Here is a 25877-nt window from a genome sequence, read left to right on the forward strand (position 1 = left end):
TTCAAATATGTTAAGAGCTGCTATAAAGATGATGATGATCAATTATTCTCCATATCCACTGAAGTAAGGACAAGAATCAACAGGCTTAATCTGCAGCAAGGGAGATTTAGGGTATATATTAGGAAAAGCTTTCTAGCTCTCAGGGTAGTTAAAGTCTGGAATAGGCTTCGCAGGAAGGTTGTAGAATTCCCATCATTGGAGTTTTTAAGAACAGGTTGGACAAACACCTGTCAAGGATCATCTAGGTTTACTTGGTCCTGTCTCAGTATATGGGGCTGGACTTGAGTTCTCAGGGTCCCTTCCAGCCCTAAATTGCTATGATTCTATGATAAGATGGAATAGACTCTAGCTCACTTTCCCAGATCTGTGTCAGCTCGGCAAGGCTATGAAATAAAAAGCAGTAAATCACTAATACTAAACTGAATGGATCTAACTCAATGCACACTTAGGGCAGCTCTGCTGATAAAGGAGCTGACGTTTTTACATCGTCCCCTTTTCAGAACAGAACTTCCCCTTCCAGCCTTGATTCAAGAAAGCACTTCAACAATCAATACAATGTAACCGCACTTTAAAGTTAAGCATGTACTTAAGTGTTGTCCTAAATTCTTGACTGATCTAAGAAGGGACAGAGACTTCTCTAGGCAACGAATAGTCTGTTTATCCACAGAACAGGTGTAGCAAAGCATTAAAATGCAAATGTTGCCTATTACATCATCTCCTGCCATTGTACATCAACCCTTCTCAGCCGGGTGCGGTAGTTAACCTTTCACCTCTCTACAGAGACCAACAAAAGGAGAGTCACTTGGCCAGTTGTTGGTAGGTGCTGAAAATGAATCCATTACCCTCACTAGTTATAGACCAGACAGCCATCAGCTGGCAATGACTTTCAGTCACTTCTGATGTGGCTGGATTTGAACCAGTGACAGACACGGGTCAAACCCCAGAACTAATCAATCTGCAGAGAAGCTACTTTCTAACTCCAATTACTTAACCAAAGGGCTAGTGTGTTGGCCTGGAGATTGGGACTAGCAGAGTCCCACTTTCCCTCTCAGTCTTCAGAAAGGGGATAACCTACATCGAGTCTATACTCGGTGGCAGCATACACTCCCCAACACGCCAGTGAAGTTACCGAGATGAGTGCATGCTCTGCCCACTCCTGCCCCCTCACACCCTCCTGTGTGGGGAGGGGATGTAGCAGCCCTACGAAGCCTGCTTTCCTAATTGTATTGTTGCAGATAGCCAGCAAGGAGTGCGGCCCTTTGAGAGACATATACAGGGGTCTCCTTCAATCTGTAAGTAGAAGAGCCAGATCACATATTACTAAATTAATAAAAGGGGGCACATTATTTTCCTTGAGGCGCAATCAGAAACTCTGTCTGGATGCCAACTCTGTCCACATATCTATTCAAGTGACACCATCATAGGACCTAATCACATCAGCCATGCTATCAGGGGCTCGTTCACCTGCACATCTACCAATGTGATATATGCCATCATGTGCCAGCAATGCCCCTCTGCCATGTACATTGGCCAAACCGGACAGTTTCTACACAAAAGAATAAATGGACACAAATCTGACATCAGGAATCATAACATTCAAAAACCAGAAGGAGAACACTTCAACCTCTCTGGTCACTCAGTAACAGACTTAAAGGTGGCAATTTTGCAACAGAAAAGCTTCAAAAACAGACTCCAATGAGAAACTGCTGAACTTGAATTAATTTGCAGACTAGATACCATTAACTTGGACTTGAAGAGAGCCTGGGAGTGGCGGGTCATTACACAAATTGAATCTATTTCCCCATTTTAAGTATCCTCACACCTTGTCAACTGTCTGTAATGGGTCATCTTGATTATCACTACAAAAGTTTTTTTTCCCTCCTGCTGATAATAGCTCATCTTAATTAATTAGCCTCTTAGAGTTACTATGGCAACTTCCACCTTTTCATGTTCTCTGTATGTATATATATCTTCTTACTATATGTTCCATTCTATGCATCTGATGAAGTGGGCTGTAGCCCACAAATGCTTATGCTCAAATAAATGTGTTAGTCTTTAAGGTGCCACAAGTACTCCTGTTCTTTAATCAGGGAACAGATATTTTTGCAGAGGGACAAGGCGTTAGGATGCAGCAAGTCATCTCATACCCTCTGCTCCCCACACCACAGCTCTGCAGAAATGTACTTCTTTGTCAGCCTGAGACTGCTGATGGTGCTTAATGTGATGGTTTCTTATTTCCTAGTCTAGATGTGTCAGGCTTATATACTCAGCTCCTAACAGTGGATCCATTTATTATGAACTGTCACCACTTCTCTCAGTAAGATGCTCTATCTAAAGTAGCAGAAAGAAACACGCTGACTTACATTTCCTTGATTATCAGCCACGTCTCTCTCCTTGTCCTCTTCATCTGCCATCTCTTGCTACATTCAGTTACAGAAAGGGAAAAGGTTATAATCTTTAGCATAGTTGGTAAAATATTAGCTTTGTTCATTGATCTTTACAAATGAAGCTCTCAAACTGGAGCAATCTAATTGAGATTCAGATACTTTAACAACCAGAAAGACAATCACTGTGTGTAACTCCTGCTCCAGAACATAGCACTAGCTAAGGCACAGATGAAGGGCAAGTTCTCATGTCAGGGAGGTACTGACCAGATCTGTGCCATCACGTCTACTGTACTCAGTTAACAGAATTGCGTGGGGCCTTCACCTCTCGTGAGGATGTGTACACAATGGCTGTCATCCTCCCTCCCAGCACACAACAGACAGTGCTCTGAGGAGGCAATGACCAGCCAAGATATACCTCACGAAAACAGCTAGTGCAGAGCACATGGGGGAGGAGGTGGTTTGGGAGAGGAGCAGAGAGAGGAAGGTGACACTTTATAAAGCCAACAGCAAATCAATCCGTTGACTCATAAACAACTCCCACTTCCCCTGCTGACCATATCCATGTCCCTGAGATCTCAGCGGGTGGTCTTAGCAAGCTTGCTGCAACACACAGGAACAGCTAACAGTTAAGGGAGCTCTACTTCTCTCAGGGCCCAGCACTGACAAATGGGTATGACTACAAGGTGCAGTCAGTAGAGGGGAGCAGTCAAACAACAGCAAGAATCTACATGTGATGGTAAGAGCTGGCCAAGAGGCTCCTCTACTCACAGCCCAGCACAAACAGCCCATGCTGAAATGCTCTGGACTTTTGAACCCTCATTAAAGCCAAGTCCCAAATCCTGGCTGCGGGTTCTGAGTCCAGATCACTAACTAGACAATGGTTGCCAGGGCATTCCCTGTGTCACTCACAACAGCAGCTTCAGTGCAGATGGGGGCCAACTGGGAAGCTTGGGAACATGCTGGCCATTCCAGAGCAGGCAGCTCTTTCCAGCTCACCAAGGAGCTCAATCAGTGCTCATTTTTGGAGCAGCAAACCCTTCTTTCTCTCTCTCTCTCAACAGTTCAGGACTGGTGCAGGGGATCCAATAAGCCACAGCCAGAAGTTCATGCTGTGGAACCCTTCACAGCCTTTACCTTCTGTTTCCTCTGCCTTCCCTCCGTGTCCTATTGGCTGCCTTTGACATCATCAGCCAGGCTCTTTTGGAAATCTTCTCGCCCTGGGGTTTCCGTGAGTTCATCCTCTCCTGACTCTCTAACCTCTCAAGCCCTCAATATCTCAAACAGAAGGTGCACCTCCCATGCCTGCCCTTCTTCTTCATGGAGCATCCCACTGTAGGCCTCCTCTTCAGCTCCTTCAGAGCCTCTCTCCAGGTTATCATCTCTGCAAACTCAGCTTTGGCAACCATTTCTATGCTGACACCTCACAGATATACCTTGCTGCTTGGGACCTGTTCCCTCCAACCACACTAATAGCCTGGCTACTTGACATCTCCTGCGGGTGTCCAGTCATCTCCGAAACTGAATATGGGCAAAACTGAGCTCCTGATCTTCCCCCGAAGCCCTTCTCCCTCCCCACTTTCTCTATCATGGTGGAGAGTACCACCATCCTCCGTCTTGCTCAATCCCAACATTTCAGCTGCTTCTTTGATTTGTCCCTCTCTTTGTCTCCACACGCACAGCCCATGGCTAAATCTTGTGGCTTCTACCTGCAAATCTCTAAGACTGGACTCATCCTCTCTGCCCACATGGCCACAACTCCTGCTCTAACCCTGATCTTCTCTCACCAGGAGTACAGTAAGGTAACTTCCATTCATCAAGATGCTCTTCTCCAAAATTTAGTCCAATTTAGTCTTAAATTCTATCTAAATGGGTGCTGTGTGGACGAGTCAGTAATGGGCCCAGTCCTGTGTAGTGCTGAGTGCCTCAGGATTGCGACCTATTGTTCTTCTACATTATTCTTTCCTATTTGTCACTTGCCTAGGCTACAGGAATGTATTTGTCCAGGGCAATGCTTCCCAGCCCTTTCTGTTTAGAGTTACATTTCACCCGATGTTCCAGTCCACTGCCTCCCATTAACCCTACCCTCTGAGCCGCAGTGGATTTTAGGCTGTTCCAACAGCACATTGCAACTGAATGGGAGGTGGGTAACAGCTGTTTATGAGGGACATTACAGAGGCTGATCCTCAAAGAAGTGGAGATGAGTAGAGAGGATCAATCCCAGTGCATGGGAACCACTGATTTAAATCAAGACATTACAAATACTGCAAACTCATCTATTTTACGTTAATTTAACAGGCTATAGTGGTGTTCTTGATACAAACATTTATCTGGAAGGATATACGGAGTAAGAACAATATAAAACAATCAACTCCAAGCCTGCAGAATTTTAGGCTGGGATTTAAAAAGGGGTTGGGTCCCCAACATCCATGGAATTTCACTGGAACTCAGACACCTAACACCCTTTGCAAATCCGCCTACTCACCTGTATTTCAGCACAAATAGCAATGAATCCTCCATCTGATGGCTTAAAATTGGCATTAGCATTTTGATAACACTGAGCAGGCCCTCTAGCTCCACATACAGAAGTTCTGCATCAACTCCTAGCTCTGCAATTTAGTTATAGGTTCATAGATTCTGCAATACTGATCACAGAAAGCAGCATCTCCAAGAGGTGACCTATTGAAGAATTGTTCAATTGACACTTTGTGTCAAACTCAAGATGAAGTAATAATTCTCTACAGCATCATGTTCTGCTAGCATATCCATTTGATCAAGCTTCTGAGATCACAAAATCCTAATTAATGGACTGCCACATTTATCTGAGCTGACAGCAAGAAAACAAATTACTATCCAAGAGAGTTCTGTGATTAGAAATAAAATCTTCTAATGTAAAAGCTTTCATTCTAAAGAAGTACTTATAATTTCCCTTCATGTCATACAAAATAAATGTAAATATATTGTAGCAACATTGATGGAAACCTTAAATCCATCAAAATCTTTTAGAGAATGTAGATCAGAACATATCTTTAAATGCAAGTATAGGATTTACCGGGGATAATGTAGAACTGCTCTTTATCTCCTTAAAATGTGTTCTTTACCATATTTAGCACTGATGCTGTTATAGAAAAACAAACGTTCCAGCTGAAATGATGTGCACTGGAACATGAGAGCTAGCCTGGAAATGTACACAAGTGTCTAGGGAAGCTTGCCTCACTGCAGCCTGAAAGAAGAACCATTAGGCAGACTCACTGCTGACGTAAATCCTCATGCTATGCAGGTAACGGTTCAGCACAGTGCATCTTCAGTGACATTTCCTGTCCTTCTGGGGCCCAAATGAGATTCAGATGAGAGGGAGAGGGGTAGGTGACATTGTGCAACTAAAACCTCTCCAGTGCATCATCAAAGATCTACAACCTATCCAGAAAGCTGATCCCTCACTCTCAGATCTTGGGAGACAGACCTGTCCTCGTTTACAGACAACCCCCCAACCTGAAGCAAATACTCACCAGCTACCACACGTCACTGAACAAAAACACTAACCCAGGAACCTATCCTTGCAACAAAGCCCGATGCCAACTCTGTCCACATATCTATTCAAGTGACATCATCATAGGACCTAATCACATCAGCCATACCATCAGGAGCCCATTCACCTGCACATCTACCAATGTGATATATGCCATCATGTGCCAGCAATGCCCCTCTGCCATGTACATTGGCCAAACTGGACAGTCTCTACGCAAAAGAATTAATGGACACAAATCTGACATCAGGAATCATAACACTCAAAAACTAGTAGGAGAACACTTTAAACTGTCTGGTCAGTCAATGACAGACCTGCAGGCGGCAATTTTGCAACAGAAAAACTTCAAAAACAGACTCCAATGAGAAACTGCTGAGCTGGAATTGATATGCAAACTAGATACAATCAACTTAGATTTAAATAGGGACTGGGAATGGCTGAGCCATTACAAACATTGAATCTATCTCCCCTTATAAGTATTCTCACACTTCTTATCAAACTATCTGTACTGGGCTATCTTGATTATCATTCAAAAAAATTTTTCTCTTACTTAATTGGCCTCTCAGAGTTGGTAAGGCAACCCCCACCCTTTCATGCTCTCTGAATGTGTATATATATTTCCCCAAATATATGGCCATTCTATGCATCCGAAGAAGCGGGCTGTAAGTGCCACAAGTACTCCTGTTCTTATTGTGCAAGCAGAAGCTCGAAAGGATTTTTTTTTCCAGTAAATCAATGCTACAACATCTCAATGCGCATGGACACCCAAAATACACAGCATCAGTTTCTCTCTAGGGAATGCTCCACCATCTGTGCATCTCAGAACTGACACTGGATGCTTCCATGTGGCTTAAGAGCAAGTTGGATCAATGAGTTTAGTCCCATAGGGTTTTGGACAAGGTACAGGGCCTCCTTTCAGAAGCCACAGTCAGCAACCCTTGTTGTGCCTCCTGAGCGTCCCTGGTAGGTGAGCCGTACTCCCAATGCACTATGTAGTACTTTCTGGTGGAAAACCTATGTTTCTATGTCCTTCTTGTGAGCCTGAAAAATATGGACAGATTCCTTTCCCCTGAACAAGGACTCTGAACTGCAATCATAGGATACCAGGGTTGGAAGGGACCTCAGGAGGTCATCTAATCCAACCTCCTGCTCAAAGCAGGACCAATCCCCAGACAGATTTTTGCCCCAGATGCCTAAATGCCCCCCTCGAGGATTGAACTCATAACCCTGGGTTTAGCAGGCCAATGCTCAAACCACTGAGCTATCCCTCCCCCCTCATCTACAATTTCTCTTTGGAATTCTTGTACCAAAAGGTGCAGATAGTGTACACAAACACTAAAGAATGTTATTGCTGTGACGCTGTGAAGACTGCTACACTGTTATAGCTGCTCAGTGCTTCTGTCCTTGGAACTCCACTGTTATCAGCACAAGCAGAGAGCGCAGCCTGCTAATCAGCAGACCTCAATGTTACTCATAGGGAAAGAACACAGGCATGGTTGGGTGACAAAGGTACTCGGCCAGGTTTATTGTCCTCAAGATTCGCACAACTTGCACAAGCACATTAACACGAGTGCCAGATGGCAAGGAGCGCCTCAGTCAGCACCAGGAGTTCCTGCCGTCCTCTCGGCCACACAAAGAATTAAGGCAAGGTACCCCGACATTTACAGACTAAGCCAAACAACTGGGATAAGCAACTTACATACCACCTGGAGTGTTTCATGTCATCTGTTTATCATCGCTCCTTGTTCCTGATATCTTGGACAAAACATTCCTATTCATTGTTCTGTCAAACTACCTTATCTGTACTAGATTGGGATATATCTATACTAGCCTTCTAAAATATATTTACATAAATATCTAGTGCCTAGTACACTAACAACTTTGCCAAGTTCATGTACCGAACAGTGAACTTGTAAGCATCTACTTTAATACATGGCCTGACTTTAGTTCACAGCCTCTGGTTCAGGACTCAGATCTTGCACCCAAGCCCAGTGCTCCAGCTCTCGCTCTCTCTCTACTACAGATGGTGCCTGGAAATTCTGCCTTCAATAGAATTCTGTTGGACTAAGGAATGTAAAATTTGGCTCCATGTTTGCAGCATTTTAGGCTCTTATCAGCTTTCCTCTATGAAGATCTATTTGGGAGGGGAAAGGAATTTAGCCTGCTCTTGAAAGCAACAGTGTTCATGCTGACTACTTTAGTTTTCACAAACATTTGGCAGATGAGTCTGCATTTTGCAAATCATTTTCATAAGATGGGCCCTTAAGAGTTTTGTTGCCTTTTGCTATGGAAAGCAAAGGTGCACAAAACAACTTTACTTTCACGAAAAGAGGCATGGATGTTTGAACGGCATTGTAAGCACCAGAAATTCTGCCATGTATATTAATGTGGTGGTTCCAGCTCCAAAATATCGATAAAGTCCACATTGATAAAATGTTGTAGCAAATCTCTTTAGGAATCTGCCAGTTGTTCAAACAAAGCAGACCATTGCCACCCAAGTCAGGCCCAGGCCATCTCCTCCACCTGTACCTTGTGCTGCACACAGAGCAAGCTATGATGTCCAAAGGCCACAAGCCTAGCAATAGTCTATTACTGAAATGTCATACAGAAGCCTGGAGGTCTAGACTGTACATACCTGCTCCTTCAGGGTTTCTAACAACATTTCCATTTGTACTTTGTCTTCCTTCACTTTTTCTAGCTCGGCTTCTCGTTTTTTGTATTCCTCTTGCAATTTCAGAAGATGCTAGAAGAGAAAAGGTCAATTCAGACCACAGCATGACTTTCACACTTCATTGTTTTAAAGAACATGGAATGAGTAACAAACTCTTAGACAAAGACATGGGTCAAATTCAGAACATTTTAAAAGTTTCCATCCATAAAAGGAAGAAAAAAACTTTCACAAAATCCTATGGCATCTTGCAAACTTCTTTGACTATTGCTAGATATTAAAAAAATGTATTGGGTTGTTAACATGAGGTAAGGCAGAACTTTCTTGAAGCTCAAGAAAATACACCAAAACACTATATCCTAGGTTGTGTAGGGTGGTTTGTCCTGTACTTTGTTTTTATCCAGACTAACAGAAAAACACCATGATAACTCTAGTGTTGTTGCATGTTTTTTCTAAACAAAAAGTGATGTGTTACTTTTTGTAATGTTAGTTTTATATTTCTAGGATATGCATAATGGTGGTTTGCAAAACTGCACATAATTCCTAAACGAGCACCTATAAAAATTAAACACCACAATAAGACTACAAGACTGCATGAAAGAGAAAATGTTATGCAGAAACTGCATTTCTCATGAACACTAGGCAAATGGTCAACCCCTTTTTGTGTAATTCTGTTTTAGGTTAGCTATTTTTCCAGGCCTAAAATAGCCAATTTTTTCCCCTATCTGTCCAGCTTGAGAGCACTTTTTTCACCCCCACCCATAGAATAATAATTATTGAAACAACAACATATATTGCTACATTTGAGAACAATTATCACCTGCTCATAGCAAACCTCCAAAGATTGATTTATAATGAGATTGCTTTTTCTCTTTATAGGAAACAAATATCTTTTAGCTTCTGTGGAGTTCCTCCTGGTATCGATATAGTCACAGAACGCAGTACGGGGTTTACCATGACGCCAGGCCCAGAGTCAGAAGGGGCCCCAGCCAGCCCAATCCTCCAGCAGGCTGAGCTGTCCAGGAAAGCTGCCTCCACACCTGCTCTGCCCCCACCCCGCCTCTTCCCACCCCTGCTCCGCCCCAGCCCTGCACCCTCTTCACCCCATCCCCTGAAAGCCCCCTTCCCTGAGCTACGCATCCTGGGGGACTGCAGCAGGGGTTGGGCCCACCCTGAACTCATCGGGCAGCGGGAAGTAGAGCGACCCAGCCCCAGCCCGCTCTGCTCCAACAGCTCATGCTGGATGGCAGTTTTCTCCCTACCTCCCAAGCCTGGGGAGGAGATGGAGTGGTGGGGAAGGGGCTTGGGATGGGGAAGAGAAGGGGCAGGGGAAGCAAGGGCGGGGGAAGCGGCAGTGAGGGGGAGGAAGGGGGGAGATGAGGAGGAGATGGAGCAGTGGGAAAGGCATGGGATGGGGAAGAGAAGGGGCAGAGGCTGGGGGAAAGAGGTAAAGGGGAAGGAAGGGGGTGGGATGAGGAGGAGATGGAGCAGTGGAGAAGGAGATGAGGGAAGTGGGGGCAGGGGGAAAGAAGGGGGTGGGATAGGGAGGACATGGCGGAAGTGGGGAAGAGGCGGGGGGAAGGAAGGGGGTGGGATGGGGAGGAGATGGCACAGTGGAGAAGAGGATGGGGGAAGTGGGGATGGGGGGAAGGGGCAGGGGGAAGGAAGGGGGTGGGATGGGGAGGAGATGGCACAGTGGAGAAGAGGATGGGGGAAGTGGGGATGGGGGAAGGGGCAGGGGGAAAGAAGGGGGTGGGATGGGGAGGAGATGGCACAGTGGAGAAGGGGATGGGGGGAAGGGGCAGGGGAAAAGAAGGAGGTGGGATGGGGAGGACATGGCGGAAGTGGGGAAGAGGCAAGGGGAAGGACGGGGGTGGGAGGAGATGGGGCAGTGGGGAAGGGGCATGGGATGGGGAATAGAAGGGGATGGGGAAGTGAGGCTAGGGAGGAAGAGGCAGGGGGAAGGAAGGGGGTGGGATGGGGAGGAGATGGCACAGTGGAGAAGGGGATGGGGGAAGTGGGGGTAGGGAGAACAGGCGGGGGGAAGGAAAGGGTGGGATGAGGAGGAGATGGAGTGGTGGGGGAGGGGCATGGGATGGGGAAGAGAAGGGAATGGGGGAAGTGGGGGTAGGGAGGAAGAGGCAGGGGGAAGGAAGGGGGTGGGATGAGGAGGAGATGGGGCAGTGGGAAAGGGGCATGGGATGGGGAAGAAAAGGGAATGGGGGAAGCAGGGGCTTGAGGGAAGCTGGAGCCCAGCATGCGGCATCCCCTTGGCAGAAGCTGGGGCTCTCCTGTTAAGCAGGCCCATTGAACCCTCACCCTGACAAGCCCCACCTCCCCTGCATCTGTACCACCCCAATGAGTCCCCCCAGACGCCCTCCCCACTGAGCCCCAATCACCTGCAACTGGACCCCCACCAAATGAATCCCACCTCCCCTGCACCTAGACCCCACCTGCTGAGCCCCAAACACCTTCACCTGGATCCCCTGCAGAGTCCCATTGGCCCTGCACCTGGAACCCCCCAATGAGCTTCTGTGCATCCAGATCTCCCACTGAGCCGCCCACACGCAGACTACCCCATGGAGAACTCTCTTATCCCTATCTGGATCCCCCCGCACTTAGTCCCTCTGCACATGGATCCTGCTGCCAGACTGAGCCTGCTTACCCACACCTGGTGTGCCTGGCATGGGGGGCCAGGGCCCCAGGGTGTTTCTGGGGCAGGTCTGGCCCTTGCACTGTGTTAGGGTCGGATGCAGCCCCACTGCCGAGTCCCTGTCCCGGGTTGGGGTAGGGGGAGGCTGCAGGGTAATCTCCCACCTCCATGCAACCAGTGGTCTGTGCTCCCCACTGCCATGTTGGAGCCTCCACATTTATTTATTGACAAATAAAATTTGCAGAATTTTAAAATATTGTGCACAGAATTAATTTTTTGGTGCAGAATCCTTAGGAATATGGGGTGCTGTGCAGCTGTGATGGTGGTAGTTTGAGAAAGGTGCTGGGTAGTGGGGAGGTCTATGGGCGGGGGGTGCTAGGCGAGCGGTGTGGTGTGCAGGATGCTGTGCAGTTGTGGTGGAAGGCCAGTGGGAGAGGTCTCTGGGACGAAGGGGGCGGGGGGGGGCTGGGCATAGAGATCTATAGTGGAGGTCTCTGGGTGAGTGGGTGCTGGGTATAACGGTGGGGCACTGGGCAGGGGGGGCAGTGTGGTGGGGGCCTGCCCTCAAGGGGAAAGGGCATGCTGGCAGCACAGGGCTGGGCAGGCCAGTGTGCATCTGGCAGCTGCAGGTTTGTAAACAGTGCCCTCCTGCTGGGCTGCGCAGAGTGGAGCTGCTCCCGCCGCAGTGTGCCGCATTGCCCCCAGTCCACCCTTCACTCTGGAGACTGACCCTCCCATTCCCCTTCACCTTGCCCCATGAGGGCCCACAAATATGTTTGGCGGCGGGCCCGCAAAAAGTTAATCCGGCCCTTCTCAGTTCCTCCAGCACAGATCACTTGGGCGGTTGCAAGAGCTGGGTTAAACCGTGTGCCAAGTACGGCTCCTGCTTCAAGGGCCTGTGGTTGCTTGTCCCTTAGCTCTCCTGATCATCTTCCTGCAGAAGCAGATTTTCTCTTCTGCAGCAAATTCTGCCCCCCTGAGCCCAACAGCTGAAGCAGAAAAGACAGAAGAGGATCTGGCCCCTTCAACCAGGAAGGAGAACTGTAGATATGGGGAGGCCAGGAACGAGAAATCATTAAAATATTAACACTTTTTTAAAGCTTGGGTGCTTTTGTGACCTTTGCTCCTCTGTGACCTTTACCTGTTTAAAAAGGGAATAGACTGACCCAGCACCAGGTAAGGTGACAGATCTCTGAGGTTGCTGGTCCTGGGGGTCTTACCTGTGATGGGCTATTCTGCACAGTTCCTGTTGTGAAGCAACTTGGCTGAGAGACGCTATCATATTTTACATTAGGACACTATTTATATAGCACAAACACAAGCCTTGTTAAGCAACACAGCCAACCCTGAGCAGTTAAAATCAAGAGTCAGGCTCTAAAATCATGAGATTTGCTTAAAAATCATGAGATCTGAAGAAGGGGAAAAAAAAGGTTGGGTTTGCCTTCCAGTTACTGAGCCTTTTGGCTGCACCTGGATCATATTTTCAAGCTTGTTTTTGCAGCATGAGGGCTAGGAACTACAGCAGAGTGAAATTTTTTGACTGAAACTTGTTTTTGATGAAAAAGGCAACTATAGAAACACTTCATAAATTTGCGTCACCTGTGGTCAATAGTTTTGGTCAAAAATGGGGAAAAAAAACCCTGGAAATGCCAAAATTTTGACATTTCCAAAAGTCTTGTTTTGATTTTTCTGGCTAGATACACAATGGGATTTAGGCCCCAAAACATAGGAGGAGAAGGTGGTGCAGTTAGGGCCCTCACCTGGGATGTGGGATATTAAGGCCTGGTCTACACTGGGGGCAATAGCATTGCTGAAGTTGACGTATGTTAAGTCAACTTACCAAGCGTCCTCATGGCATGGGGTTGACTGCTGCCGCTCCCCCATTGACTCCGCTTCCGCCTCTCGCCGCGGTGGAGTACAGGAGTCGATGGCAGAGCGATCAGGGATCAATTTCGATAAATCGATTCCCGATAGAACAATCACTACCCGCCGGTCTGGCAGGTAGTGTAGACATATCCTGAGTGGAGCTGGGACTGGAAACTAGGTGTTCCCCCAGCAATGAGAGCCCCAACTAATGGGCTAGAGTCAGTGTTACACATTCTCTTTCTGGACCAATGACTGTATCTTATATAAGTGGAACAGCTTCAACATAGGAGAGCCCTATTTCCGAATACCTTATAGCCTGCTGGTTAGTACACTAACATGGTAGCTGGAAGACCTGGGTTTAAGCTCCTGATCTTAAAATGGGGATTAAAGTCTGGGTCTCCCCCATCTCAGGTGAATGTCTTAACCACGGAGCTAAAGTTTTTAATGGGGGAGGAGAGGACCAAAAACCAAGAGGAAGACAATTTTCCCCCACACCTCAGCAGGGAAGCAGAGCAAAGGTCCCAGATGGAGAACAAAGGGGAAAGGTGTCAGGTGACTGGTCTCAGAGCTGGCCTTTGCAGAGACTCACAAACTCACCTGGGACTGAGAGACAAAGGGACAGAGAAACAGAGAGGAAACCAAGATGTTTCCTTTAGCACATGACTCAAGGGAGTCCCAGCATTGGCCATCTTGGACTCTGTTTTAACCTTTGCTTCTCTAGGCTTATCTATGGACATCCCAATGTTGTTTTCCAGTTGGTAATGAACTCTACTCTGTTTTGATAGTGCTGCAAATGCTCATTGGGTATGGCTACACTGCAACGTAAGCCCAGGGCCAGTGGAACTTGAGTTACAGGACCCCGGGTTTGAAAACCATGGCCTTGAGCATCTACACTCATTGCCAGCCCTTAATCAAGGATTTTCCAACCCAGACCTGAACACACGACTCTGGTGTCAACACTATAGTATGCAGACCCAAATCCAACCAACTGTATTCCAGACTCCCTAGCGCCCTCTGAAAATATGGCTGCTCTAGCCCTTTGGTTGAGGTGCAGCATGGGAAAATTTGGCTGTCCACCTAGCACATTACTGGAAGTCTGAACTGCCCATCAAACACATTCTGCTAAGCTATCGTTTTAGTCTGCAGGCTCCTAACAACTGGAGCCAGCAAAATGGAGAAGAGATTTGAAGAACTACTTCTTGGGCTTTCACTTCTGTTTCAGAGGTGGGCAGAGCTTTCATGAGATGCTGGTGAACTTTCACCAGTTTTCTGACCCATGCAAGGCACCTGACAGAGTTAATGATGAAGCAGGAGAAGGAGGACACAGACATCGCAGACTCGAATTGGCTGATGCTGCTCATGATGCTTGGTATAGCTGCTACATAGACCAGTGCTTTGGGTGCAAAGCCATAAGCACAGACTGGTGGGATCAAATTGTCTTGCAAACCTGGAACAACCAGCAGTGGTTCCAGAACATTCACAAGAAGAAAGCTACATTTCTGGAGCTCTGTGAGGAGCTTGCCCCAACTCTGCAGCATAAAGACACATGTATGAGGATGTCCTTGCTGGTGCAGAAGCAAGTTACTGTAACCATCTGGACGCTGGCTATCCCAGATTGCTACAGGTTAATTGCCAGCAAGTTTGGTGTTGGAACGCCAACCGTGGGTAAAGTGGTGGCAGAGGTTTCTGAGGCAATCAGGCATGTGGTTTATCCCAGAGCAGTTGCGACTACAGTGCAAAGCAATAGGGCTCAAACCTTGGGTCCTGGCTTGACTCCGGTTCAAACCCTCCACTCTCGTAGGGTCCTAGGCCTTTGGGTCTGAGCCCGAGTCTGACAGATGTGTGTCTAAGATGGAAGGAGGGCTTGGGCTCAATCCTGAGACTGCGCCAAGACTTACACTGCAGTATAGGCATACCCACTGAGAGCACTGGGGCCTGGAGAGGTACTGTACAAGTGCCCCACAGGAGTCTGCCTTGGCTGGATTAGCTGCAAGAAGTCATAGAGAGAAACAGGGATCAGAGGTGCCCAAAGGTCCAGTTCTGGAGTCTTGGCAGTCACAGGTGTGGAACTGTGTGAACCCTGGGCGTTCGGAGAATCAAAGGAGTCACTCCCAAGGGACTCATTACAGGCAGGGGCAAAGACCAGACCCTGCGGGTCTCTGACACCTACATTTCAGACACAGCTGTAGGATGCATTAATGTGTAAATAACAGAACTAAACTTCCAGGTGATTGTCATCAGTTCATATCCACCCAAAAGTTCTATTGTTTTTGTAACCTTGGAAATGGCAGAAAGCTGCTTTCATCTGAATATAAATTTCCAAGATATTAGCTAGTGCTCCAGCTGAAAAAAAAGGAAAGTGACAAGGATTTGTAGGGGATCTTAATGTATGTCAGTCTGTTAGCAAGAGTTAGGCCAGCTGTAACCCTAATGACGTGAGATTGTAGAAGCAAGATTAGTGTGAGGCGAGTAGGAAAGAACTGTGTGAGAAGTTATCACGACCTTGCACTGATTATCAAATACATAGACTGGCACCCAGAAGTGAGAAAAATAAGATAGCAGGATAGCCTATGTATAAACAAAATGCAGCTGTTGCTCATTATTGTCTGTATTATTGCTTGTTATTGTCTGTAACAAAGGTATAAATGCTTGCTGTAATTGTTTACCTGTGGAGAGACCTGTCTGGGACTGGGGTGACCCAGTGTCCTAGGGCACTCCCTCCCTCTATTGCAATTGCTGGAGTTAGAATAAAGTATTTGATTTTGCTGCACCCAAACAAAAAGCGAGAACTGAGTTTTTCTCCGACAATTTTTGAGTGTGTTGCCATTGCTCCTATTTTAGAGCCATGGAGAGAAGCTGAGGCCACTTTGCATTTGTAGCAAGGTCGTTACTATAGGAAAGAGTAGCCTTACCTGCTGCATTCCCTGTAAAGCTTGCTGGAGGAGTTTTAACTGCTGCTCTCTAGTTGTGTCTTCATCTCTGTTCACTTTACCCTGCTCTTGCTTTAACAGCTCCACTTCATTCCTGTAGGCATCCAGCTGCCAGCGCAAACTGTCATTTTCCTCCTTTAGGGCCTCTGCCTGGGATATCAGTGCTAGGAGAATGATGAAGACAGGGAACATACATTAAAAAAAATAAATAAAAGTAAAGCAATGTCGGTCTTGTGAGTAAGAGTCCTGCGTTCAGTTCCTGCCTCTGCCCCAAAGCATGACCTTGGGCCAATCATGTAGACCCAGATCCTGAAAGGTTATTTCAGTACCTAACTCCCACTGAAATCAATGGAGGTCTGGTGCCTAAGCCTCAGAGGATCTGGGCCTCAGACCCCGTCTGTAAAATGGGGATAACACAATTTACTTCCTCCCAACCTTTGTCTGCGAAGTCTATTTAGACTGTAAGTTCTTTGGGGCTGGGCTGTTTGTCAGTATGTGTCTGTGTGGTTCCTGGCATAATGGACCCTGATATCAACGGAAGTCTCTAGGTACAACTGTCTTACAAGTAACGTGATTATAGGCAGGGCTGGTAGCACTATCTGTTATTAAGGCTGCCTGACACTTCCATTACAAGACCCTGTTTTCAGTTGCATAGAGTTTTGCCAAACTTTAACCATTTGAGCTGAAATTTTCCATGCCAGGTGCCTGCCCCAGGCTGAACCCCACCCCAGCAGCCAAAGGAGTTCAGTGGTTTCTGACAAGGCTAGGGGAAAATACACTGTTCTGCTAATGTTAAAAAGTTCTGGTGACTTTTCAAACAACTCTAGCACCCCACACTTTGGAGCAAGTACTAGAAATCTAGTATCAAGGATGTACAATTTGTCATCCCCACGAAAATCTGCCCAAATTTGACCAAGTTACAAGACTTTGAAAGATAGCAGTTTGCACATGCTCAGTAAAGACATCTTAGATGTTAACAGCTAATATCTCCAAAGAGTCTGGCTATACTGGGCATGCTCTATCCCACAGCTGAGCGGGCAGTTACAGCTCTGGGCTACCATGGAGTGGCCCCGAGCAGGGCATCAGAACTGAGAGAAGGTAGACTCTCTCTCCTGTGCTCTCAGTGACCCCTCCCACCCCCACTCCAAGCCCCATAGGCCCAGGCAGCGTGGAGGAGAAAGCTGCCTGATTTGAATCCTGGAGGAGTGGGGGACTAAATTGGGACAAGAAAACAAGGGGTGGCGGTGGAGAGACAAGAACTGGAGGCTGGCAGGAGAGAGGGAAACTCAAGCTGGGAGTTGAGGAGGGGGAGACTGGGACTGGCTGGACAAGGACACTGGGAAAGACAATCTGTAGGAGGGAGGTGAGGAGTGTGGGGAGACAGATCTGATGAAGAGCCAAGATGCAGGGGGAGAATTGGGACTGGCTGGACAAGGAGAATGGAGACAAGAAGTTGGGGACTTGAGGAGACTGGGACTGGGCCAGGAGACTGGGACTGAAAGTGCAGGGAAAACTGGTACATGGAATCCAGAGAGGAGGAGACTAGGATCTACTGGCTAAGAAAACTGGATCTGGGATGAAGAGCCAGGAGTGGGGAAAATGGACTGGGACAGGTTGGAAGGGAGAGGACAGAAGAGTCTGTGCCCACGAGCTTGCACTCCCTTCTGGATGCTGGAATGGAAACCAGTATCCCTGAATCTCACCAGTCCTCTGCTGTCAGCAAACAGCTGTGAAACCCAATGGCAAAGTGCCCCATCCCCTCCGTGGCTGGCCCACACAGAGGATGACAATCTACTAGTGCTATCCATTTCTCCATTAGCTCAAGTGGCAGATATCTGTGTGACCTTAATCACTCTGTTCCCTATCTGCACAATGGTAATCATATTACTCCCTCATCTCAGGTTGTTGGGAAGATAAATTCACAAATATTTGTGAAGTATTCAGATACCATATCGATGAATCACATGAGGAATTAATTGAGAGATCCTTCAGAGCAGGATTTGAGCAATGGTCAGTAAATGAAGCATAGGCCACACACTGAACAATAAGGACAAAACAAAATAGTGAATTGCTGCTGTCATAAACAGGTAAGTAAGAGTTAATAGAACAGAAGTACTTCATATCTCTTTTGCCTGTAAAGGGTTAAGTTCAGTGAGCCTGGCTGTCACCTGACCAGAGGACCAATCAGGGGACAGGATACTTTCAAATCTTGAGGGAGGGAAGTTTGTGTGTGTGCTGTTAGAATTTGGTTGTTGTTCTCTCTGGGTTCTGAGAGTGACCAGACATGCAACCAGGTTTCTCTCCAATCTCCCTGATACAGTCTCTTATATGTCCAGAATAGTAAGTACTAGGTAGATAAAGCGAGTTAGGCTTATGTTTGTTTTCTTTATTTGCAAATGTGTATTTGGCTGGAAGGAGTTCAAATTTGTATTTGGCTGGAAGGATTTTAATTTGTACTTGTATACTTAGGCTGGGAGGGTATTCCCAGTGTCTATAGCTGAAAGACACTGTAACATATTCCATCTTAAATTTACAAAGATAATTGTTACTGTTTTTCCCTCTTTAATTAAAAGCTTTTCTTGTTTAAGAACCTGATTGTTTTTTTATTCTGGTGAGACCCCAGGGGACTGGGTCTGGATCCACCAGGAAATTGGTGGGGAGAAAGGAGGGAAGGGGGAGAGAAAGGTTAATTTTCTCTCTGTGTTAGGATTACTTTCTCTCTCAGGGAGAGTCTGGGAGGGGGAGAGAGAAGGAGGGGGGAAGGTGGATTTTCCTCTCTGTTTTAAGATTCAAGGAGTTTGAATCACAGTAATCTTCCAGGGTAACCCAGGGAGGGGAAGCCTGGGAGAGGCAACGGTGAGGGAAAGGGTTTACTTTCTTTGTGTTAAGATCCAAAGGGTCTGGGTCTTCGGGGGTCCCCGGGCAAGGTTTTGGGGGGACCAGAGTGTACAAGGCACTGGAATTCCTGGTTCGTGGCAGCGCTACAAGTACTAAGCTGGTAATTAAGCTTAGAGGAATTCATGCTGGTACCCCATCTTTTGGACGCTAAGGTTCAGAGTGGGGAATTATACCATGACAGCTGCTAATTCCGTAAGCACTATCTATTCTGTGCACTGAATGAGGCAGGGATCCTGTGGAAAAAATTGTGAGCATGTAATTAAGATGTATCATAATACAAAAGCATGGAGAGGGGCCAGTGAATGACATGCATGGGCAATTTTCAGTCTGGCATTTTTGAGTGTTTGATACTGCAACCTTAATAATGTCCTTTTAAAATCCTGAGTGTATGTAATAAAATAATAATAATAGAGTATGTGTAAAGGTGTATTTAGGGGACTATATTTCAGAACTACCATGAGATAGTAAGTCCAATGGCTCCAAATTTGGATCACTGACTGTACCCTGCACCCCCATGAGACACCCAAAATTTCAAGGCAATCCGATTAACTGTATAGAGTTTAGAGCACTTAGAACTGCCAATCCTTAAACTGAAAGCGGGTCTTAACCTTTACGATAGCAAAGCTCTCACTCAGCTATAATTCTTAACTACATCAGCTCAAGAAAGGGCATGGCATCCCTGTGGATAGCTCAATGGAGGCCTCTGCTCAGTGTGCTGCTGCAGTCTAAAGAGCAAACAAGATGTTGGGGTGCATAAGGACTGCAGAGGTGAATAACACCAGGGGCAGTGCTAGAGGGAGGTTTGCAGGGGCAATAGCCACCCCAAAATTTACCTTAGCCTCCCCTTATAGGAACCGCCCCAGTGCAAAGGTCAAACATAGATACTTCGCTGCTGCTGCTACTTCTCTGCTGTCTTCAGAGCTGGGCACCTGGCCAGAGCCGCTGCGCTCAGGCCATCCAGCTTTGTAGGCAGTGCCAGCAGCAATGCAGAAGTAAGCCTAGGCAGGGGCTAGGGTGCCCAACAGCAGCCCCCAGCCTGTGTCCCTGCCCAGTGGGGTGCACTGCCCACAGCAGGTATAGAGTCCGGGACTCCCCACAGCGGCCCAGACTGACCCAGTCTGGCCAAGGCTCCTAGGCCCCATTCCATGTGGTTGCTGCTCACCGAGGGTTCTGCCAGCCCCAGAGCTGGGTGTCCCCACCCTAGCGGCTTTTACGGGCTGTGAGCACTCAAAGGGTGGTGGGGAGCTGAGGAGCAGCCGCAGCCCCAGGGCCCCAACCAGCAGCAGGAGAAGGAGACAGGGAAGCACTGCAGTCTCCTGCACCATGGCACCAGATAGCACAGCAACCACCCTGCGCTGCCCAGCTCTGACTTCTGGCTTCCAACCTGGGGGTTTTGGAGGGAAGAAGGTGGGGGTGGCACTTAATTAAGGAGGAGCAGGGGCAGGGCCATGGAGAGGGCTGGGCCTTGTGGTGAGGAGGAAGCAGTCCCCCTCCCCCAATTTTCTGTCTAGCTCCCAACGGGAAGAGGCTGGTGCTGCCCCTGAATAATGCAGAAGATATTCTAATACTATTATGTAAATTGGTCAGCCTACTGGTCACCATGTCTCAAACAGGATATTACAGAACTAGAAGGGGTTCAGAGAAGTATATAATCAAGGTCCTGGAAAAACTCTGGTAAGAGATTGAAAAGGCTGAGCGACAAATAAGCAGGGGCATGATAAAACTAGAGAAATAATGAATGGTTTAGAGAAGGGAGATTAGGAACTCCTATTCTCCCTGCCTTATAACACAAGAATATGACACTCAAAGGTGGCAAATTCAAAACTGACAAAAAGAAATACCTTTTAACACAAAGTGCGATTAACCTGTGGAACTCACTACAACAAGGTGTCATTGAGGCCAAAACTTTAGCAAGATTCGAAGAGGAATTAGACATTTGTATCACTAACAAGAATATCCAGAGTTATAACAGTTAATATTAACAGCCATTTTGAGTGGCTATAAAACCTCCTGCTTCAGGATTTAAGCCAGTCTGACTATTAGGGATTAGGATGAGAGCCTGATGGGGAGGAGGATTACCCCACATCTGCTTCTGCAAGGTTCTTACACCTCCTTTTGAAGCGGCTGGTGCTGGTCACTGTTGGAGATGAGAAACTGGGCTAAATGGACCTCGGCTTTGACGCAGCCTGGCAGTTCCTCTGTTTCTATTCTCCACGAATCTGAAGCACATTAGCCCAAGGACAACCAAAGCCCAGAGTCCAATATTCCTGAGATTTTGGACTTCTAAATCCTAATTGTAGAAAACTGCAGTAGAAGCTCCATTGTTCAGACTAGGTGATAGGTTCCTAGCTGTGGAAATGAGCTAGTCATTCGGAGCTCCCCAAGGAATTCACACAATGCAGACACACATGCAGATATATTTATCGACCATAGCAAATGATTATACCTGATTCTTCTGTTTCTTTCGTCTCCGAAGGATCTTCCAGCTCATCGTCAGACATTTCCATTTCCTCCTCTCTTCGAATACCCATGAGTTCATCATTATGAATGTTGCGGATTTCCTAAGGTTTAAACAGAAGATCTTTCAATGTAAGGTTACAAGCCACTTGTTTGTTTTAAAAGAGTTTGCAAGGAACAGACCCAGTGCTACCAGAAAAGAGCATGTGAGGAGTACTTCACTGCCCCAACCACATAACAGCAAAGACCATTCACGCTGTAAAACACTCCTGGCATAAAATATTCCACTAACTTCCCCAGCACACTCACCCAGCACTGCTCTCCGCCTGAATCATTGCCCTCACCCAGTTTCCCCAATATGCACCTTGCTCAGCAATGCTCTATGTTGTCCCTACCCATCACCCTTGCTCAGCCCTGCCCTGCCATACATCCTCTTTACACTTGCCCAGGTTGCAAAGCAGGTCAATGAAGTGGTTTGGTGCAGTTCCGGTGCTGCAGGCTGGGAGAAACCTCTTCTCTGGTTTTGTATTGTACTGTACTGCTAAGCAGCTGAGAGGTAGCCAGGAACCAGGTTTGAGCCATCACCTGTATGCGCTGCTGATGTCCAGCTGTTCACAGGAGGAAATGGTGAATCACTCAAGGGGGTTGTATTTGCCTCCCTGCTCCATCACCGTGAAGCTGGAGCAATGGAGCCACGAACCATTACTGCAGCTCCATTAAGGATCCAGCTGAGGACGGGACACTGTGTCCATTCAGCCATTCCCAATTGTGGAAGGTACCAAAGCCTTCTGACAGCCACACAGCCAAGTGATACCCAGGAGATATGACAATGTTGCCTAAAGCTAGCAACTCAGAATACAGCCAGCTCTTCGCAAATGACCCAGAAGAGTGAATGTTTTACACCTATGCTAACCTCTTAGTGCAGCCTCTTTAGCCCACAGCCAAGGGAGCCCCTTTGTACCTGCACAATGATGCAGAGGGGAAACCTGTTTGCAGAGAGAGTTGGGGCAGCTGTTAGGACGAGAGGGAGTTAGGGACACACTCCCACATATGCTCTGGGCCATGCTGATCCGATTTCTGTGCATTACGCTTTTTAGCATGCTCCCATTCTGTCCTCTGTGCCTGCAATGCCCGCCTTGGGCCTGTGCACCATGCAGCCTTCCTGTTCCTCTATCAACCCCTCCCTCTCTCCTTTCCACTCTCTGTTAGGAACTTGCCCTCCCACATCAGATTTTGGAGCTAAAAGGGGTAGGAATCACGATGGCACAACCAGGCTCCAAAAGGGACTGGATGCCAACCCGTCTCCACCTCGCCCTTGCCTTGCCTCAACTCTGCTCTCATCACGTAATGTCAGAGCCAGCCCAGCCTGCAGCTGCTCAGGGCAAGGCCATGGGCCTGACTGTCCTCAGCCTTGTACTGATTTGCACCTGTACTGGGGGAGAATGGCAGCAGTTCACCCCCACTTTGCACAGGTGTAAACGTCTGCCTGCGCCACATTCAAGATAGCGGAGAAGCCAGTCCAGCAGCTTCATTAGAACATATGAATGGCCATACTGGGTCAGACCAAAGGTCCATCTAGCCCAGTATCCTGTCTTCTGACAGTGGCCAATTCCAGGTGCCCCAGAGGTAATGAATAGAACAGGCAATCACCAAGTGATCCATCCACTATCACCTATTCCCAACTTCTGACCTTCTTGCTGCAAAGTGTCATTCACACCCAGGGTGCTGTTCTAGGGCACAATATCAATACTGGAACCACACAGGAAGAGAGATGGGTAAATGTGTTCAGGTGTTAGGATGCCAAAGTTACTTACCAAAGTCCGTCAGAGGTTGCAAACTAATGCCTCCTAATGCCAACTTACCAGAAAGAGCTTTGCTAAGAGTGAGTGTCCCATAAATAGTGACTGTAGAGAATGCAGAGAAGTCTCATTTACTAAGCAAAACAAGAGGCAACCTTACCACAAGAGCCTGGAGCCAATAAGCGTTGTCTCTATTCATGTTCGGCTACCGACGAAAAGGGCAGCCAAGCCGTGGGAAACAGAAACATTCTCAGATTGGTGCAATGGGCAGGCCATAGGAAAGGTACCATGAAAAGGACAGGAATGAATGCTGACTCTGCTAGTGAGAGTCAGAGATGACAGTGCAATGAAGTTCAGGAGCCAGAGCTGGCTAGTCTACAAACAAGGGCCTCTGTCAAGAATTTGATCCAATTTTTGGTACATGTGACAGGGAACAGGAATCAGGAGGGAAATCTTCCTAAATGCATTAATTCACGCACTTTAATACCTATCGTTCTTGATGGCCTTGAAGCCAGAGAGGCGCAGAGGAGCCAGCATTGCCCAGGGTGCATAGCAAGGTCTGGGACAGGGTTGGTCAGCACCCAAAATGGGAGTTCTGGAGGGTGGAGCTGGAGAGAGTGAAGGTACTTAAGAGAGATCTTATTCAAGGGAAGATGCTTGGTAGCTAGGTAGCTACCCTGGCCTACAAAGTTTCACCAGATGCCAGCATGTACTGACTCCTTCAGTAGTTGTACTCAGCAGCAGCATTTAGCAATTCTGGGCACCAGCAGGCCCTCACAGGCAAAGTACTGAATAGGGCCTATTCCTGACCCCAGCCATTGCAATGACTTCCAACATATCATAGAATATCAGGGTTGGAAAGGAACTCAGGTGGTCATCTAGTCCAACCCCTTGCTCAAAGCAGGACCAATCCCCAGACAGATTTGTGTTCCAGATCCCTAAATGCCCCCCTCAAGAATTGAACTCACAACCCCGGGTTTAGCAGGCCAATGCTCAAACCACTGAGCTATCCCTCTCCCCTACAAAAAGCACCAAGCCACCTCTCAGAGCCTCACATTACAGCATAACCTGTCTGTTGAGCTCAACTGAAAGCAGGACCTAACTCTGTAGCACTCTGGTGCTATGGCAGCTTTACTTAGAATAAACTAAATCCAGGACTGAATAATACACACAATACAGCAGCCCCTCTTATTGAATGTAACATCAAAACTAATTTGTTTTATGCTCTTGCTACACTGGAATAACCTACCTTGGGACCTGGTGGATTATCCATCACTGGAAGGCATTAATACAAGACTGGCTTTCTTTCTAAGAGAGCTACTATAGCTCTGTGAGCCAGGGAGTCCCTCAATGCCCATGGACAGAGAACACATCATAACATAACTCACATAAGGCCTGACACACTCATTGCCCCAACACCCTGTTGTCATAATCTGTTTCTAAAGAGTATCATGTGAGGTATCATATGCCAACTGGTAACATGTTATTCATTGATATTACTGAGTGACCTATGTGAGGGCAGCACATAACGAATTATAGATGTGTGATTCCACTGAGAGGGACTGAACACTGCAAGGGAGACGGTTTTGAGACGCAGGACTAGAGAAGCTGTTGGTGTCACCTTGCAAGGAGTAGCCCAGCTGACGAAAGCCAGAGTGAGGTCATTGTTCTGTGAACAGGCTGCTGGTATCTGGGCTCTGAGCCAAAGCAGCACAGCACAGAAGCGCCCAGGGATACAGGGCAATCGGTGACACAACCCCTTGCTGGCCTGGGTGAAATCCCATAGTGTCATAGGCTCACACAGAACTTATGGGCTTCATACAGAGTTTACTGGGTGAGATATAGATGATCATAGGGGCTCCTTCTGGCCTTAAAATCTATGAATAATCTATGAGCCACAGAGCCTCTCTCACAGATAAGCAGTGACTTCCTGCATGAAAACCAGCCACCAAGTACCTCTCATGAAAGGAAAAACAAAAACAAATTGCCTTTCCATGACACTATGCAGTACAGTAATTCCTCACTTAACATTGTAGTTATGTTCCTGAAAAATGCAACTTTAAGTGAAACGATGTTAAACGAATCCAATTTTCCCATAAGATTTAATGTAAATGCTGGGGGTTACGTTCAAAGGAATTTTTAGGGGGGGCAGACAAAAGGCATTATACACTGTACAGAACTGTACTGTACTGTGGTTGGGAAGTGATCCTGGCTTACCCCACATAGGCACAGCCCGCTACAGGCAAGGATGCTAGGAAGCACCTTGCAGCAACAGCAGCTTCCCCGGAGAAGAACAGGCCCCGACTTTCTCAGGAATGCTCCAGACCTGCCTCTTCCTGTCCCCGCTCCACTCCAGGCCCACTTCTTCCCACCCCCCACTCCACCTCCTCTACGGAGCATGCCAAATACCCGGTCCTCCCCTCCCCCGCCCGCAAAAGTCCTAAGCGCTGCCAAACAACTGTTTAGCAGCATTTCGGATTTTCTGGCAGGGAGGGGGAGGAGTGGAGACGCAGCACTTCCCTGTTTACCTCCCTCCCTCCCAGAAAGTCCTAAGCGACACCAAACAGTTGTTTAGTGGTGGGGGAAGCACTGGGAGGTAGGGGAGGAGGCGGAGAAGAGGAATTTGTGCAATGCTCCCTTGTAAAGTTGCTGCTCTTCCACAGAATCTTACAAGCAGTGGACAGAGCAGGCAGCCA

At 47.3% G+C, this 25877-nt stretch overlaps 1 protein-coding gene across 6 annotated transcripts in view; it reads right to left on the reverse strand.

The window, feature by feature from the left end:
- The window catches only part of ENOX2 (ecto-NOX disulfide-thiol exchanger 2), a 147889-nt gene that overhangs the window by 21262 nt on the left and 100750 nt on the right, over positions 1 to 25877 (reverse strand). For all 6 annotated transcript variants that reach the window (XM_050964328.1, XM_050964330.1, XM_050964326.1 and 3 more), the window contains exons 9-12: positions 21372 to 21486; positions 16010 to 16191; positions 8546 to 8653; positions 2364 to 2420 (exon numbers count right to left, since the gene is read on the reverse strand). In XM_050964328.1, coding sequence (XP_050820285.1) covers positions 2364 to 2420; positions 8546 to 8653; positions 16010 to 16191; positions 21372 to 21486 — 462 coding nt within the window. The remainder of the gene's footprint in view (positions 1 to 2363; positions 2421 to 8545; positions 8654 to 16009; positions 16192 to 21371; positions 21487 to 25877) is intronic.

Source organism: Gopherus flavomarginatus, chromosome 8, assembly GCF_025201925.1.
Source record: "Gopherus flavomarginatus isolate rGopFla2 chromosome 8, rGopFla2.mat.asm, whole genome shotgun sequence".
In the NCBI taxonomy this organism is placed as follows: Eukaryota; Metazoa; Chordata; order Testudines; family Testudinidae; genus Gopherus; species Gopherus flavomarginatus.